The following is an 18,967-nucleotide window of genomic DNA, read 5'->3' as shown; positions in this document are numbered from 1 at the left end:
TGTGGTAACAAGGGCTCAAGCTCGTAAAATTCCAGAGGTACCCCTTTTAGGGACATTTATGGCATCTCAAGGTCCACCAGTAGTGAAGGAGACAAAAGCAAGTGGTGACAAAAAAAATTTTGGGGAAGTGATTATGACAGGGTTAAAAATTGGGAGAAAGCAGCTGATTGAAGCTCAGCAAGGTGATGCATCTTTAGCCTTGTGTTTTGCTAAAACTGTTCCGGAGGGGGATATAAATAAATCAGCGGTTGCTTATTATGTGAGTGAGGGAATTTTGAAACGAAAGTGGACACCTACAGGAACCTCTGATTTGGGTTGGAACACTATCCATCAGATTGTCATTCCAGAGGCTTATAGAGGTCCTGTTTTGAGCCTAGCACATGAGAATGCATTTTCTGGCCATTTAGGAGTTACTAAGACTTATGACCGTATTTTGAGACACATCTCTTGGATTTAGTCCTGCACAGTTGGTGTTCGCACATACAGTTCGGGGACCACTTAGAATGCTCCATGAGCAATTGAGTGCTGAGCAGTTGTCAGAAAAACTGATGTGTTGGAGTATGTGAGTGCGTTTCGTGAACGTCTGCATAACGCTTGTAAAATAGCTATGGCTTCATTAACTGCTGCTCAAGTTAAAATGAAACGTCGTTTTGACAAAAGAGCAAGGTGTCGTGAATTTCTTCCTGGAGATCAAGTTTTAGTATTTCTGCCTATCTCTGGTTCAGCCTTACAGGCTAAATTTTCTGGTCCCTACGTAATAGAATCCAAACTTAGTGGAACAGATTATGTGGTTAAAACCCCTGACCGGAAAAGGAAAAGTCGCGTCTGCCATATCAATATGTTAAAGGCCTATGTGTGTCGTGGTCCTGTGGGAAGTTGTGAAGTGTTGCCCACTGCTAAAACCACTACTTCTACTGTTGCTGTTATCCCGCTTGTATATAACCCTGAAGAAGATGGGTTAACATTGCGTAGTGTACCTTTTGTGCCTGCACGTTTATCCAATTCAGAGATTTTAGCTGATTTACCATAAGTCTTATTCAGGGTCACTTATCTTTGTTTTCAGATATTCCATCCCGGACGAGCCCCCAATTTATGTTACAGCCTGTCTAGGTAGGCCGCAACATAAAGTAAAAAGGAAAAAAAAGTATATATGTCTCCCCCAACTCCTCACACTTCAGTCCCACCAGACCAAGGAAACTACACAGGTTCACCAGAATTCAGTCTCCAAATGTTTTATTTACTCCAAGATGACAATGGAAGCAAAACTTCAGGAGTGGTCTAAGCCTAAAATAAAACAAATCCCATTCCACCCAACATATATAACTTACCTACCCAAATCAATAAAGAAAGAAAATACAAAAACATTACCCAACTCCCTAACATAAACAGAATACAATTCAACCCCTTTAATGAAAAGAAATAAGGCTACACCCCCTACAGCTTCCAAATGAGTAGGATAACTATTAGGTTAACACCACATTAGACAGCTGACTCACACACAATAGCATGAGCTGAATCACAAACAATAGCATGTTCACAGATGCACATACACAAGCCTTCGTCTGGCAGGAAGAAGCAATGACAAGGAGGAAGAGGAGGAGCTCCTTTCAGTCATCCAGCAGGGCTTTATATCTGTTCCACCTTAAATCTGTCAGCCAACCAGAGCACAGTTCCAGCAGCAAATCAGCAGCAGCACCTGTGGCATTTACTCAGAGTAGAGAAACAACACATAAGTCACCAGACGTAACAATCAAATATTTAGTTTTTTAAAGAACTGCTTAAATGTACACCATACCCACAACACATTAGATACATAAAGTACTATTGTGAGATACATGCACTAAAAGTCAGCATTACCACTGTAATGTGAATTAAACTCTTCACTCACAACATGACCTCAGTGTTTAGTTTAATGATTTGAGCACAGTCCCACTTAGATTATGCCTTGTAAAATTTAAAGTTATCGATAAAATTATGTGCAATAAGAGAAGTTAAGAAAAAAAATAATAACCTATGAAGTCTTTGGGGATTTACCGGTGCAACATTTTTGGAGATAAAAAATACTGTAGAATCGATTAAATACAATGGCATTTTTAATAATTACTGTGAAGTTAATATTCCAAAACAAATTGAAAGCACCATAAGAGAATGCCAAGCATTAGAGAATTTTATTTAGAAACTGTTCAACACTATTTTATTTGTCACACTTGGACTAAAAGATATTCATTTTAAAAACAGGTCAAAGTCAACCTTTATAGGGAATTAAACTGATTAACTGAGTAAAAACAGACTATTGTTTAAAGTAACAGTCTACATATGGCCCACCCTACTGAATAACAATATACATGTGGCTCTTCCTTCTAAATAGCTGTCTTTTGGCACTTTTCAAATGCACAAATCTGGTACCTGGTCCTAGAACCAAGTACTATTTTTTTAGTCTCTGCTTGAGTCCTGAGTTGGCCGCCAATTAAATAATCCAGCGAGAGCCTGACACTTCAACAAGGAAAACTCCACTGTGAGAACAGGGCATGGAGCCGTGTTTAGTCCAAAAGAAAATAACAAACAAACAAACAAACAAACAAAAAACCTAAAAAAAAAACAAACATACAAAACACAAAATCAACATGTGAATACACGACAAGTAAACCAGGCCTAACATAACTGCTGTTGTTGTGGATTTCAAAGCCTACAGTTCCCGTTAAAGATTAGCTTTTGAAACAAAACTGGATCCATTTAGTTGGGAAGCTGTGCTAGTGGAAAAATGACCAGGTAAAAGTGCATCGAGCTGAGTCAGGCAGAGGCCATGCAGTGCAAAACTACCATATACATGGCTCTTCCCACTGAATAATATCTAATATCTAATATCTACAATAACCATCTATACGTAGCTCTTCTCACTGAATAATAGTTTACATATGGCCCTTCACTGAATGAGTCAAATAAACCAGCTAAATTTAAAAACATTGCAATAGTGGAAGACATTCATATTATTATGAACAAACTATTGGCTTGGTTGTTCAACAAGAACATGGTATCTTTAAAGAGCATATCTAAAACTTTTTAAAACAATTCTCTTCAGCAGATAAAAATGGAGATGACCCTTAAAAGTAGCATATAAAATCTTCTGGTGTCACAGTAGTTCACGTGTAAGGAGACCAGCAAGAAAGGGGGTCATGTGATTACAGAAACTTACACTGCATTAGATTACTTACAATAAATTTGCATATTACTGACAACAGCAGAGCTGCTTTTGTTAGCCACCTTAATATTGCTTAATATGCTTTTGGAAACTGCATCCTTTGTTCCTAACATAGTCACGAATGTTTTGGATGGTTCGCCTTTCTAAAATGGGATATAATGCTTTCTTGCATTTTTCGCACTCATTACAGCATGAACCTCCTTTGTTGTCCATGGCCTCCGAACCACTGTCCTCCTTGTTACAGTCGTCTCAGGTACACCATCTAACAATTAGAAAGCCAAAAGTTATTTAGAATACATAGCTACCTGTAGTATACATTTCTTGTTTTAAACGCTGGTTCCAGACGTAAAACAAATAACATTAACCCATGGCTTATGTTATTCCATAAATGAAAATAGACAACTGTTATATTCTGTACAGACACTTGGCAAATAACTTTTTTAAACTGAACCCGAACCCCGCATTTTGCGGGATAATAAACAACTTATATAATCAGCTTTGTAAGTCTTGAATGTCTGAATGCGTCTGTGAGCTCCGTATACCGTTAGAAAGCGCAGATCCTACCGTTTCTAAAAATAGTGCTCTCATCGCGGTGCTGTGAAGCCTCTGGGAGTAATCCAGTGTGAAAAACCACCTAAAAATGAAGGCGCTCCTTTAAAATTTTTGTGTTATGTTCTTGTCATGAAAGATTCAAATGATATTCACTATAATAATAAATGAGGACACTGCAAAGAGACAAGAAAGACGTTTAATTTCAGTTTCGTTTTGACTCACATAACCTCAACCCACGCTGTCTCTGGGCAGAAAAATATGAGTCATCAGCAAAAACATATTCCTATTATTGATTTATAGTTTTTCAAGGTTTTTGTAGGTTTCACATCAAATAATACTGTATTAGATCAACAAATATAAACTAAAAATATAATAATAATAATAATAATAATTGTAATTATTATCAGCATCTGAGAAAAATGCCAAAGTACCAAAATATTTTTATTTGTTGTTATATTGTCCATATTTGCCCTGAACTAAATTCCTGAAAGTCTGGGCCTGCTGTGACTATTAGAGCTTTATCAGTCATACATCCCAGAGCTTAGAATAAAGAAAAATATATCCGTCTGATGCTACAAATTTATTTTGTCATAGTAATATGACATGTAATAAATCAGCATAAAAATGCTTATGTTTTCAACTAACAGACACCTCACACTAACAATCTGTGTCAATATATCTGATGTGGGAGTATGAGTTTAAGGCTGTACATTGAGAAAAAAAAAAATATATATATATATATATATATATATATATATATATATATTTTATATATATATTTTATATTATAATATATATATATATATATATATTTTTTTTTTACGCAGGCGCTAGGTAAAATTTTGGTCAAGACATGACAAATTTTTAGAAAAATTGATTTATCGGTCAGCATGAAAGTCTCAAGTGATTACATATTTGAGTAGCAAAGGGTCTTTAGAAAATAAAACAACATATTGAATATGGCTATGTCACATAATTACTGTTTAAATGCAACTGAAAGAGGCACTGAAAAAAAAAAAAAACGGAATAGCAAAATAGCTATATAAATAGGGTTCTTAGGGCTAATGCAATATTATTTGATGTGAAATCTACAAAAAGTGTCATGTGAGTCAAAACAAACCTGAAAGTAAACACTGTCTTTTTTGTCCCTTTGTAGAGTCCTCATTTACGATTATAGTGAATATGATTAGAATCCTTCATGACAAAAATATAACACATAGATTTTGAAGGAGCGCCTTCATTTTTAAATGATTTTTCACACTGGATTACTCCTAGGGGCTTCACAGCACCGCGATTAAAGCATTATTTTTTAGAAATGGTAGGATCTGCACTTTCTAATGGTATATGAAGCTCACAGACGCATTCAGACATTCAAGAATTATAAAGCTCATTATATAAGTTCTGCTTTTTACCCCGGAAAATGCAGAGTTCGAGTTCAAACTCATAGTTTATTTTCTAAATTGTACTTAAAATTACAAAGTTATTCTCCTGGATTTTCTTTAATCTTCACATATTCTGGAAAATGCTGTAACAGTGGTGTCAAATCATTAAAGATTTTATCATCACCTGCTGAACAATGAATTAACAACTGAAACACTAGGACTATGACACTGTGAAAGTTCTCACCATCACTACGGAACTGAAACCAAGCTCCAACTACAGCTGAACTCAACACAGCATTTTATAAACACCAGTAAAGAGATTTTCATTTAGTCAACTTGTCCGACTTGAGGATCCTCAGACCTGTCCGACTCAACACTTCTCCAACATGTCCGACTCTATGGTTCTCCACTGTGTCTGGCAATGTCTTTTTATGAACTAATATAGTTCAGGCCAGACTGGACCAATACTGAACGTCTTGGGACTTTTCAGAACTGTTTTAAAACTATAATTAAAACATTTTAATGAATTCATATGAAGGAATCAAACTGACCCCAAACAAGCTGCCCATCATGATCTGAATCAGTGCTGGGGATATTTCTCTCAGCACAAATCAGTGTGAATTTGAAAGGAGTTTATTACTGAATATCAATGTTTATAAAATCCAGACTCTTATTGTGACACAAGCACTAATTTTATTGTTATATGTAATAAACCTGTCTGTTCATTTACATTATGTTTCATATAAATGTGACATTATTTGAATTACAAACTAAAACAAAAAATTGGATGAATAATAATAATAATAATAATAATAATAATAATAATAATAATAATGCCAATAATAATAATAATAATAATAATAATAATAATAATAATAATAAAAAGAAGAATAAACTGACCTAAGAAGAACAATATATTACGCCGCTGCTTAAAGCAGCAGGCGCAACATAATAATGAATAATGAACATTCAGTTTAGAAAAATATCTCTAGTTTGTATTTGTTATTTATATTTAACTTTAAAACTCTTAAAATACAATTGTAACACAGTGTTAGTCTGAATTTACTGTATGTGGGTCTTTTTCAGTTAAAGTGATGAGAAAGATTAAATAAGTCTCATGTTTAAACAGAATAAAAGTCCCTTCATTTTCAGACTGAGTTTTGCTCCTTCACTGAATGTGTGACACAGTGCTACATTTCAGTGAAGAGTCATTGTCCATAAACCTACATCACTCATCACACTGTTAGTGATAACACTGTAAAATCTGTGTGTGAGGGGTTTACACACTTTACCCTCAAAACTTATTCATAAAACTCTAACATTTCTAAATGAAGATCTATCTCTGAACTAAACCTTGTTTTCTAAACAATCTAAACATTTCTATGTGTTTATTATGGAGGTGTTTGATGAAGGCATTTCCATAGAGAGGGTCCACTTTGCATCATGAGCCCATGCTTCAGTGCTCTGCTAGTGTTTATAGTCCTGTGAGTTTAACACTTCATGACTGAGAGCTGCTGCCCCACAAACTTCACCCACAGCAACCATGACTTTGGTCTCCATCTTCATCTGGACACTGGCGCTCTGGACGAGAGGTAACACACATTCCATTAACTTCGAGAGACAAAATAATGTATTGCTTCATGCAAAAAATAACATTTATTAAATAATATCGACTTTGTGTATAACATATAGTCAAATAATAAAAGATAAAAATTAATATAGAAATTAATACAGTTGTTTTATTATATGTTTGCCTAGGATCCAGTGGTCAGGTGACTGTTACTCAGACTCCAGAAGTGAAAACTGTTTCTACAGCACAATCAGTCACCATCAACTGTAGAACCAGTAGCGGAGTTTATAGTGGCAACAATATGGCCTGGTATCAGCAGAAACCTGGAGAAGCTCCTAAACTCCTGATCTACTATGCTACCACTAGACAGTCAGGTATTTCAGATCGTTTCAGTGGCAGTGGATCAGGATCTGACTTCATTCTGACCGTCAGTAATGTCCAGACTGAAGATGCAGGAGATTATTACTGTCAGAGTGCACATCATATCAATATCTGGTTCTTCACACAGTGAAATAGAGTCGTACAAAAACCTCCCTCAGTCAGAGACTGCACTGCTGCAGCTGCACCCTACTGCAGGTGCTGAGGGGGAGGATGATACACACAATAACACACTCTTTGGAGGAGAGACACACACCTCACTAACACACACCTCCACACACAATAACACACTCTGTGGAGGAGAGACACACACCTCACTAACACACACCTCCACACACAATAACACACTCTGTGGAGGAGAGACACACATCTCACTAACTGTCATGTATAGCCCGGTCTAGTGTGTTCCTGCTGTCTGTTTCATTTGTCTCCACCTTTGCTCCTACCTCTTGTGCATCCTTTGTGTTCCTGCCCCCTCATTATCTGTCCCAGGTGTTTCTTGTTTGTGTAGTCTTTTTATAGTCCGTGTCAGTGTTTCCTGGTTGTGGGACATTGTGATTGCATGTATGTTTGTGGTTCATATCTGTGTGTAAGATTCTAAGATGCTATGTTTTGATGTTCTGTTTAGTTTCTGTTCTGCTGTTTAGCCATATTGTTTAGCCTTGTTTAATGTTTATCTTATGGTTTAGTGTCTTGCCCCTTTAGATTTGTTCTTGTTTAGTGTTTAGCCCAGTATTCAGTGTTTAGCTCTTGTGTATAATGTCCTAGGCTTTGTGTGTAGCCTTGTTGTTTATAGTTTAGCCTGTTTTGTGTTCATCTGTTAAGTGTTTAGCCTGTTCGGTTTTGTTCTTGTTTACTTTCTCTGTTTTTGGTCTTGTTTAGTATTAGTCCCTTTGTTGTGTTTAGTTTCTATTTAGTGTCTAGCCTTGTTTAGCGTTCTTTGTTTTTGTTTCAAGACCTTTGTATTGTTTTTGTTCTATGAGTTAAATTAGTCTTGCTAAGTGAGTTTAGTAGTCTTTGTCTAGATCCCTTGTCTCTCTGTTTAGTTCTCTTTTTGTGTTAATTAAAAGTCTCCTGCGATTGCCTCCTCCCTGTTCATTGCTCTTTGACCTCCCCTACATACCACCACGTATCACTAACACACATCTCCACACACAATAACACAATCTTTTTTTTTTTTTTTTACTCATTTATTTATAAAAATTTTGATTATTACAGAAATACAAAAGTTGAAACCAAACGTGCCTTCCATTGAGAAAATAATACATCCTACACAGTAATTTGAACCAGATCAGATGAAAAATAACCACCCCTCCCCCCAAATACCCTTAGAAACGTGCGTGTAGTTAAGCCATTGATCTCCTAACCAATCTTCCCACACAAGACAATATAAATACTGACATACAGGTATGTGCACACATGCTTCCAAATAACGAATATATAATAACAAAAATCCAATATGTGGATTGAGTATACACAATAGATACAAATAAAATATTATCAGAATGAAAACAATATGCACACAATATGCAATATGTAATAGTAATAATAATGAATAAATGCAAATACCGGCAATCTTGGAAATATAAAAATATGCATAAATGTTAGTAAATGAGAAATGTGTTCCAATGACTGCGTGATAAAGAAAATGGGAGAAAAAAACAAAAACAAAAGTGATAAATAAATTAATAAAAATAATAAAAAATAAATAAATAAATAAAAGTAAAAAAAAAAAAAAACACCCAAGAATAATAAAATAATAATAAATAAATAATAAACAAAATGATTAAATAAGGCAATTAACCTCTCTTGTCTTACTCTGGTGCTATATTGCACCCCTCAACATAATTAATAACAGGTAGCCAAGTTTTTTTAAATTGCTGTAGGGAACCTAATCTGTAAGAACCTAATCTGGTTATGAGTAGGAGGGGAAGGGAGCCTCCACTTTAGGAGAACTTCCCGCCTAGCAAGCAAAGTGCCAAAAGCAATCACCCGTTGTTTCTCTGATGGAGTGTGAGGGTCGAGGGGGACCCCAAACAAAGCTGTAATAGGGTTGGGATCTAACAAAAGCTTAAGTGCAAGGCTAAGTGATCTAAAAACCTCCAACCAGAAAGGAGTCAACCTATGGCAAGACCAAAACATATGACCATGATCAGCTGGTGATTGTCCGCATCTGGCACAGGCATCAGACCTACCCCGAAACATTCTCGACAATCTAGCATTAGTAAGATGTAGCCTATGTAGCACTTTAAACTGTATTAGACTATGTCTAGCACAAATGGAGGACGTATGTACCCTGCCTAGAATGAGAGCCCACTGCAGATCAGAGATGGATATTGCCAGATCACGCTCCCAGGTGAGTTTAAGGTTATTAGTAGGGTCCATATCTGAAGAACAGACAATGGTAGATATTAACTTACCCTGAGATGGGTTAAGAGCCAGTACTTTATCTATTTTTGTTTCGGGTGGGCGGTTGGGAAGGTGGGGAAATAGTCGGGACACAAAGTGCCTAATTTAGAAAAAACTAAATAGGTGAGTGCTGGGTAGATCAAACTTCTCCCTCAATGCTGTAAAGGACAAAAAAACTCCATCACCATATAAATCGGCCACAGCCGTAATACCTTTCTCTGCCCAAACACGTAAAACAAAGTCAGTAGTAGAAGGGAGAAATTGAGGATTATGAAGAATAGGAGTGCAAATTGCATTACTGCGTAGGCCTTAACACTTCCTAAACTGAAACCAAATCTTAATGGAGTCTCGGACAACTGGGTTAGCTGGAAACCATTTAGCAGAGACAGGGAGCTGGGAACAAATTATGGAGCTAAGAGAATATTGGGATGAGGACAGCTCTAGCTTTGTCCACAGTGGACAGTCAGAGGAGGAAGTGTCCTTATTCCAGTAAATTAATTTGTGAATATTGCAAGCCCAGTAATAATGACGGAAATTAGGTAAAGCCAGACCCCCATCAGACTTCCGAAGCTGAAGCGATGCCCTTTTTAAACGCACAGGTTTATTACACCAAATGAAGGGAGTTAATGCACTATCAAGTTTATTGAAGAATGCTTTGTTAATTAGAATAGGCATATGTTGAAATAAGAGAGAGAGAGAGAGAGAGAGAGAGAGAGAGAGAGAGAGAGAAGATATGTGAAACTCAGTTTTACATGAACATTCCTGAGTCGTCCCCTTTCTCCCAGAATAGAGCAGCATCTTCACCAGATGTTCAGTTTCATTCAGTCAAGCTCACTCAGGAATAGACACAGTGTACAGAATGAAGCTTTATTTCAGTGCAGTAAAGTCTCAGGTCCAGCAACAGGACACTGAACAGACAACAGACAGAAATATCAGCTCTGTGGAGAATTTAAACTCTACAGTAGAAGCAGGTGAGAGCAGCTCTGTGCTCAGTTCTGTCTTGGACCTCAGCTCAAATTACATAATTGTTGCTGGGAGACAGAGCAGTGCTACAGGTAGAGTCTCTGTCACACAATAATGACCCAGGGCTGTTTGACTGTTGGATTTTCATAAATAAATCCTAATTATTTACATTTAAACCTCTACATTGTTTCAGGGAGAGGATGTCCCCAAAATGACCGGCACTTCTATGTATGACGTTCATTTCTGTGTCCTAAGATGTCAGAACTGTACGTGTTAACAGAGACGTGGAACTAGACGTAAAGGACCAGTGGAGCTCCACAGTAATCTTCGCTGGCCGCTGTGTGACCCTGTGGTCATATACCTGTGTGTGTACATGGTAATGTTTTATTGTGTTTGTGGGGACTAAAGCTCCTTAGGATGACAGAACAAAAACAACATTCTGACGTTATGGGGACATTCTCTCCCTGAAGCTCTGCAGCTTTTCATCAAATTTCCAAACACTGTAGTTTTTAAAATGTAAAAAAATAATGATTTCTTTCAAAAGTGTGATTTTGATTAAAAACTGCACAAGTCAAAAGAAAAGTCCACAAAAGACAGACACATCTGTTAATTTTCTAATTTTGATTGGATTATAAAGACAAATATACATATTACAACCTGTTGTTACACTTTGACATATTCATAAAGAACAATGAAATAATAAATTATTGGTTATTTTTTCTATTATTTTCTGATTTTGAATTGTCAACTGCATGTGGAAAGAACTAATGATACATGGAAATTCCATGATAATGATAAAAAATGTAGGTCATTTTCTTCATTTCCATAGAGAGGGTCCACTTTGCATCATGAGCCCATGCTTCAGTGCTCTGCTAGTGTTTATAGTCCTGTGAGTTTAACACTTCATGACTGAGAGCTGCTGCCCCACAAACTTCACTCACAGCAACCATGACTTTGGTCTCCATCTTCATCTGGACACTGGCGCTCTGGACGAGAGGTGAGACACATGTTTTATGGAGATATTATATGTCTAATATGAGGATAATAGTTGTAATTTAAATTTGTCTTTTGATTTGATATGAAACAACTTCAATACAAGTAATTAAACTTAAAAAGAAATCCTAAACCTTATATAATTTAAAAAATTTAATTATCTTAATTATATATTTTTAAAAATGGTACGTAATATCTTTATTGTGATCATTTATTCATGTCACTAATATTTAACTTTTCTTTTAGGATCCAGTGGTCAGGTGACTGTTACTCAGAGTCCTTCAGTGAAAATTGTTTCTACAGGACAATCAGTCACCATCAACTGTAGAACCAGCCCTGCAGTGTATCGGGATAGTGATGGGGATGATAATGTGTTCTGGTATCGGCAGAAACCTGGGGAAGCTCCTAAACTGATGATTACATTTGTTAAAAAATTACAGTCAGGTATTTCAGATCGTTTCAGTGGCAGTGGATCTGGATCTGACTTCACTCTGACCATCAGTAACATCCAGACTGAAGATGCAGGAGATTATTACTGTCAGAGTTGGCATGTTATCAGTGGTAGCTGGGTGTGCACACAGTGAAATAGAGTCGTGCAAAAACCTCCCTCAGTCAGAGACTGCACTACTGCAGCTGCACCCTACTGCAGGTGCTGAGAGGGAGGATGATACACACAATAACACACTCTGTGGAAGAGAGACACACACCTCACTAACACACACCTCCACACAATAACACACTCTGTGGAGGAGAGACACACCTCACTAACACACACCTCCACACACAATAACACACTCTGTGGAGGAGAGACACACACCTCACTAACACACACCTCCACACACACAATAACACACTCTGTTGAGGAGAGACATGCACCTCACTAACACACACCTCCACACACAATAACACACTCTGTGGAGGAGAGACACACACCTCACTAACACACACCTCCACACACAATAACACACTCTGTGGAGGAGAGACACACACCTCACTAACACACACCTCCACACACAATAACACACTCTGTGGAGGAGAGACACACACCTCACTAACACACACCTCCACACACAATAACACACTCTATGGAGGAGGGACACACACCTCACTAACACACACCTCCACACACAATAACACACTCTGTGGAGGAGAGACACACACCTAACTAACACACACCTCCACACACAATAACACACTCTGTGGAGGAGAGACACACACCTCCACACACAATAACACACTCTGTGGAGGAGAGACACACACCTCACTAACTCACACCTTCACACACAATAACACACTCTGTGGAGGAGAGACACACACCTCACTAACACACACCTCCACACACAATAACACACTCTGTTGAGGAGAGACACACACCTCACTAACACACACCTCCACACACAATAACACACTCTGTGGAGGAGAGACACACACCTCACTAACACACACCTCCACACACTATAACACACTCTGTGGAGGAGACACACACCTCACTAACACACACCTCCACACACAATAACACACTCTGTGGAGGAGAGACACACACCTCACTAACACACACCTCCACACACAATAACACACTCTGTGGAGGAGAGACACACACCTCACTAACACACACCTCCACACACAATAACACACTCTGTGGAGGAGACACACACACCTCACTAACACACACCTCCACACACAATAACACACTATGTGGAGGAGAGACACACACCTCACTTACACACACCTTCACACACAATAACACACTCTGTGGAGGAGAGACACACACCTCACTAACACACACCTCCACACACAATAACACACTCTGTGGAGGAGAAACACACACCTCACTAACACACACCTCCACACACAATAACACACTATGTGGAGGAGAGACACACACCTCACTAACACACACCTCCACACACAATAACACACTCTGTGGCAGAGACACATTTTTTCTCCCAAATGATTAATCAAATATGAGAGGGAACATTCCAAATGTGATTTTATCATGCAGTATACAGACGGATCGCAAAACCAGGAGGATGGGGGATACATTTGTGCCCTACAGGTGTTACATAAATGTATTCTATTGTAACATTAAATACAGATAAATATAGTAAAAAAATAAATCCTCACTTCAACATTATGTTCATGTTTTGAAGACATTAATAAACATTAATAAAAAATACAACTACATAAACAATGACTATACTTCATCTGTGTAAATGTGTGTGTTATATGCTTTAGATTATTTTAGGCTGAGATACACTATTGTGTATTCTTCCAAGATTTTTTAAAACAAATGTTTGGCTCCCTTTAATTCTGTAACATTTTCTACGCTTCTGACTAAATATTGCATCACTGCTGTGATGATCTGAAGGAAGCCACATAAACATCAGAGGGGTCAGGCGCTGATGTTTTTGTGGCTTCCTTCAGATCACTTATTTGTTTCATTTGTTTCATCTTCATCTGGACACTGGCTCTCTGGACAAGAGGTAACACACAAGTAATTTTGTTAAGATGTATATGTTGTAAATAGGGTTAATATTTGCCTTTGAGCCAATGATTCATGGTAATTTTCATATGTAATAGATTCTGTCCTTGTCAAATCCAAATAGTAAATTCAAGTGTAAACATATTGGAAAATTATGAAAATTACCAAGAGACTGATAATGTATAATGTGAAATATACTGATTTATGTCTTGTCCCAGGATCCAGTGGTCAGGTGACTGTGACACAGACTCCTGCAGTGAAAACTGTTTCTACAGGATTTTCCCAAGAACCAGTTTCTATTAACTGCAATTTCAACCCAACACCTTCAGGTTGTAGTACTTGTATCTCCTGGTATCAGCAGAAACCTGGAGAAGCTCCTACACTGCTGATCTACAGGGTTAACACTAGACAGTCAGGTATTTCAGATCATTTCAGTGGCAGTGGATCTGGATCTGACTTCACTCTGACCATCAGTAACGTCCAGACTGAAGATGCAGGAGATTATTACTGTCAGAGTGCACAAACAACCAGTGGTAGCTGGGTGTTCACACAGTGAAATAGAGGCGTACAAAAACCTCCCTCAGTCAGAGACTGCACTGCTGCAGCTGCGCCTTACTGCAGGTGCTGAGGAGGAGGATGATACACACAATAACACACTTTATGAAGGATAAACACACACCTCACTAAACCTCCACACAACTACGCTCACCTCCACACACAATAACACACTGTGGACTCTGAGATGATCACCTCAGATTCTCAGTAGAGTGTTCAGTGCTAAACACGTCACATCTATAGGTAGGTGTCCAATTCTGTCTGTTAGTTATTTATGGTGGATTACTGAAGGACTAAATGATTTCTTCAGACAAATGTCAGCATCCAGAACATTGTCAGTCATCATCATCATCATCTTTTCCGCTTATCCATTTTAGTGTCGCGGTGGCAACAGGGTGAATAAAAAAGCACAGACGTCTCTGTCCCCCACAACTTCCACCAGCTCCTCCTAGGGGCATCCCCAGGCATTTCCAGGCCAGTCGGGAGATGTAATCCCTCCAGCGTGTCCTGAGTCTTCTGAGCCTTCTTCCAGTTGGACATGCCTGGTATACCTCCAGTGGGAGGCGTCCAGGTGGAATCTTTATCAGATGCCCGACCCACCTCTACTGACTCCTCTCAACGCAAGGGAGCAGTGACTTTATTTCGAGCTCCTCCCTAATCACTGAGCTACTTACCCAATCACGGAGAGTACGCCCAGCAACCCGTTGGAGAAAGCTCATTTTGGCCACTTGTATCTGACGGAGTTCAGTGCCCACATTGAACAAGTTTGACTTACTGCTGAGGATGCGAACACAACTCAAAATCTGAGAATACAAGGACAGTACGACCCTGGCATGCAATACTCACAAAGCACCTCCTTCAGAATCACTCAGGGAACAGGGTCATACACCTTCTTCCTCCAAAATTCTAGGTTCGACTATCGTACGGATTCTCCTTTCCAGCACCTTGGCATAGACTTTCCCAAGGAGGCTGAAAAGTGTGATGCCACAATAATTGGCACACTTTCTCTGGTCCACTTTTTTTAAAAACAGGAACTACTATCCCTGTTTGCCAATCCAAAGGCACCATTCCCGAGGTCCATGCAATATTGTAGAGGCGTGTCATCCAAGACAGCGCCACAGTATCAAGTGCCTTCAGTGACTCTGGGCAAATCTCATCCACTCCGGGGGTTTGCCACTGCATCACATCACCACCTCAGTTACTTCAGCCAAGGAAATGGGATCTGAAACTTCTGGCCCTACCTCCTGCACAGGAGGCATGTCTGTCAGCCAAGTTTAGTTTCACCATCATTACTGAGCACCGCTTGGACAGTGTCCCCTCTCCACCTCCTGAGCTGGCTGAGCTATCTAGAACCTCTTTGAGGCCACCTGGTAGTGATCTTCCATGGCCTCTCCAAACTCCTCCCATGCTCTGGATTTTGCTTTAGCCACTGCCACAGCTGCAGCCCTTTTTGCTTGCTGGTACCCATCCGAGGATTCGGAAGTTCCCTAAACCAGCCAAGACCAAAAAGCCTCCTTCTTCTGCTTGACAGCTTCCCTCACCCCCAGTGTCCACCAGTGGGTTCTTGGGTTGCCACCATAACAGGCACAGACAAGCTTATGAACATAGCTACATGCAGCTGCTTTCACAATGGAAGTCTGGAACAGAGTCCATTCAGACTCTATTCCCCCTACCTTCTCCGGAACATGTGAGAAGTTCTCTCTGAGGTAAGAGTTGAAATCCATCCAGACAGAGTCCTCTGCCAGCTTTTCCCAGCATACGTTTGGGCTTACTAGGTCTGTCCGGCATCTTTCCCCGCCATTGGATCCAACTCACCAACAGAGGGTGACCGGTTGACAGCTCAGCCCCTCTCTTTACCCGAGTATCCAAAACATATGGATCCAGATCAGAAAATACGACCACAAAATCAATCATTGACCTTTGGCTCAAGGTGCTCTGGTACCAAGTATACTTAAGAGCAGACTTATGTTTGAATATGTTGTTCGTTACAGACAAACCATAACTAGCAAACAAGTCCAATTACATCACACCACTCAGGTTCAGATTGGGCAAGCCGTTCCTCCCAATCTCTCCTCTTCAATTTTCCCAGTCATTACCAATAAAGTCCCCCAGCAAAACAAAAGAGTCAGTGCATGGAATCCTCTCTAGAACTCCTTCATTAGACTGATTAACATCAGGTTTACCGTCACTCTCTAATCCTTCTACACCTTCATTAGACTGATTAACATCAGGTTTACCATCACTCTCTAATCCTTCTACACCTTCATTAGACTGATTAACATCAGGTTTACTGTCACTCTCTAATCCTTCTACACCTTCATTAGACTGATTAACATCAGGTTTACTGTCACTCTCTAATCATTCTACACCTTCATTAGACTGATTAACATCAGGTTTACTGTCACTCTCTAATCCTTCTCCACCTTCATTAGACTGATTAACATCAGGTTTACCATCACTCTCTAATCCTTCTACACCTTCATTAGACTGATTAACATCAGGTTTACTGTCACTCTCTAATCATTCTACACCTTCATTAGACTGATTAACATCAGGTTTACCATCACTCTCTAATCCTTCTACACCTTCATTAGACTGATTAATATCAGGTTTACTGTCACTCTCTAATCATTCTACACCTTCATTAGACTGATTAACATCAGGTTTACTGTCACTCTCTAATCCTTCTCCACCTTCATTACACTGATTAACATCAGGTTTACCATCACTCTCTAATCCTTCTACACCTTCATTAGACTGATTAACATCAGGTTTACCATCACTCTCTAATCATTCTACACCTTCATTAGACTGATTAACATCAGGTTTACTGTCACTTTCTAATCCTTCTACACCTTCATTAGAATGATTAACATCAGGTTTACCTTCATTCTCTAATCCTTCTACACCTTCATTAGACTGATTAACATTAGGTTTACTGTCACTCTCTAATCCTTCTACACCTTCATTAGACCGATTAACATTAGGTTTACTGTCACTCTCTAATCCTTCTACACCTTCATTAGACTGATTAACCTCAGGTTTACCGTCACTCTCTAATCCTTCTACACCTTCATTAGACTGATTAACATCAGGTTTTCTGTCACTCTCTAATCCTTCTACACCTTCATTAGACCGATTAACATCAGGTTTACCATCACTCTCTAATCCTTCTACACCTTCATTAGACTGATTAACATCAGGTTTACTGTCACTCTCTAATTCTTCTACACCTTCATTAGACTGATTAACATCAGGTTTACCGTCACTGTCTAATCCTTCTACACCTTCATTAGACTGATTAACATCAGGTTTACCATCACTCTCTAATCATTTTACACCTTCATTAGACTGATCAACATCAGGTTTACCATCACTCTCTAATCCTTCTACACCTTCATTAGACTGATTAACATCATGTTTACGAACACTCTCAAATCCTTCTACACCTTCATTAGACCGATTAACACCAGGTTTACCATCACTCTCTAATCCTTCTCCACCTTCATTAGACTGATCAACATCAGGTTTACCATCACTCTCTAATCCTTCTACATCTTCATTAGACTGATTAACATCAGGTTTACCGTCACACTCTAATCATTTTACACCTTCATTAGACTGATCAACATCAGGTTTACCATCACTCTCTAATCCTTCTACACCTTCATTAGACTGATTAACATCATGTTTACGAACACTCTCAAATCCTTCTACACCTTCATTAGACTGATCAACATCAGGTTTACCATCACTTTCTAATCCTTCTACACCTTCATTAGACTGATTAACATCAGGTTTACCGTCACTCTCTAATCCTTCTACACCTTCATTAGACTGATCAACATCAGGTTTACCGTCACACTCTAATCCTTCTACACCTTCATTAGACTGATTAACATCAGGCTTACCGTCACTCTCTAATCCTTCTACACCTTCATTTGACTGATTAACATCAGGTTTACCATCACTCTCTAATCCTTCTACACCTTCATTTGACTGATTAACATCAGATTTACCATCACTCTCTAATCCTTCTACACCTTCATGAGACTGATTAACATCAGGTTTACCGTCACTCTCTAATGCTTCTACAGCTTCATTAGACTGATTAACATCAGGTTTACCGCCACTCTCTAATCCTTCTACACCTTCATTAGACTGATTAACATCAGGTTTACCTGGCTTAATCAGTTCATTTGTTTTAGCTTCATATTTTCACCTAAAATAATTCTTTTTTATATTAACTTATATTTACAAATATAAATTTATGGCGGCACAGTGGTGCAGCAGGTAGTGTCACAGTAACACAGGTTAATGGACCTGGAGGTTGTGGGTTCAAGCCATGCTCTGGGTGATGCTCTGTGAGGAGTGTGTTCTTCCTGTGTCCACGTTGGTTTCCTCATACGGTCCAAAAACACACATCTGTAGGTGGATTGGTGACTCAAAAGTGTCCATAGGTGTGAGTGAATGTGTGTGTGTGT

The 18,967-nt window shown here is 38.8% G+C and overlaps 2 gene segments (V, D, J or C); both read left to right on the top strand.

The window, feature by feature from the left end:
• The first annotated feature begins 6,670 nt into the window (after window positions 1-6,670).
• Window positions 6,671-7,214, top strand: LOC136695659 (Ig kappa chain V region K29-213-like). The segment is given in 2 exon segments: window positions 6,671-6,725; window positions 6,892-7,214. Coding segments are annotated over 2 exon segments (372 nt in total).
• A 4,187-nt stretch (window positions 7,215-11,401) lies between these two features.
• LOC136694172 (immunoglobulin kappa variable 4-1-like) lies at window positions 11,402-12,030 on the top strand. The segment is given in 2 exon segments: window positions 11,402-11,450; window positions 11,693-12,030. Coding segments are annotated over 2 exon segments (387 nt in total).
• Window positions 12,031-18,967: the final 6,937 nt, after the last annotated feature.

This window comes from Hoplias malabaricus, chromosome 4, assembly GCF_029633855.1.
Source record: "Hoplias malabaricus isolate fHopMal1 chromosome 4, fHopMal1.hap1, whole genome shotgun sequence".
NCBI lineage: Eukaryota > Metazoa > Chordata > Actinopteri > Characiformes > Erythrinidae > Hoplias > Hoplias malabaricus.
The sequence above is the reverse complement of the archived record's forward strand: the minus strand, read 5'-3'. Positions and strand labels throughout refer to the sequence as shown.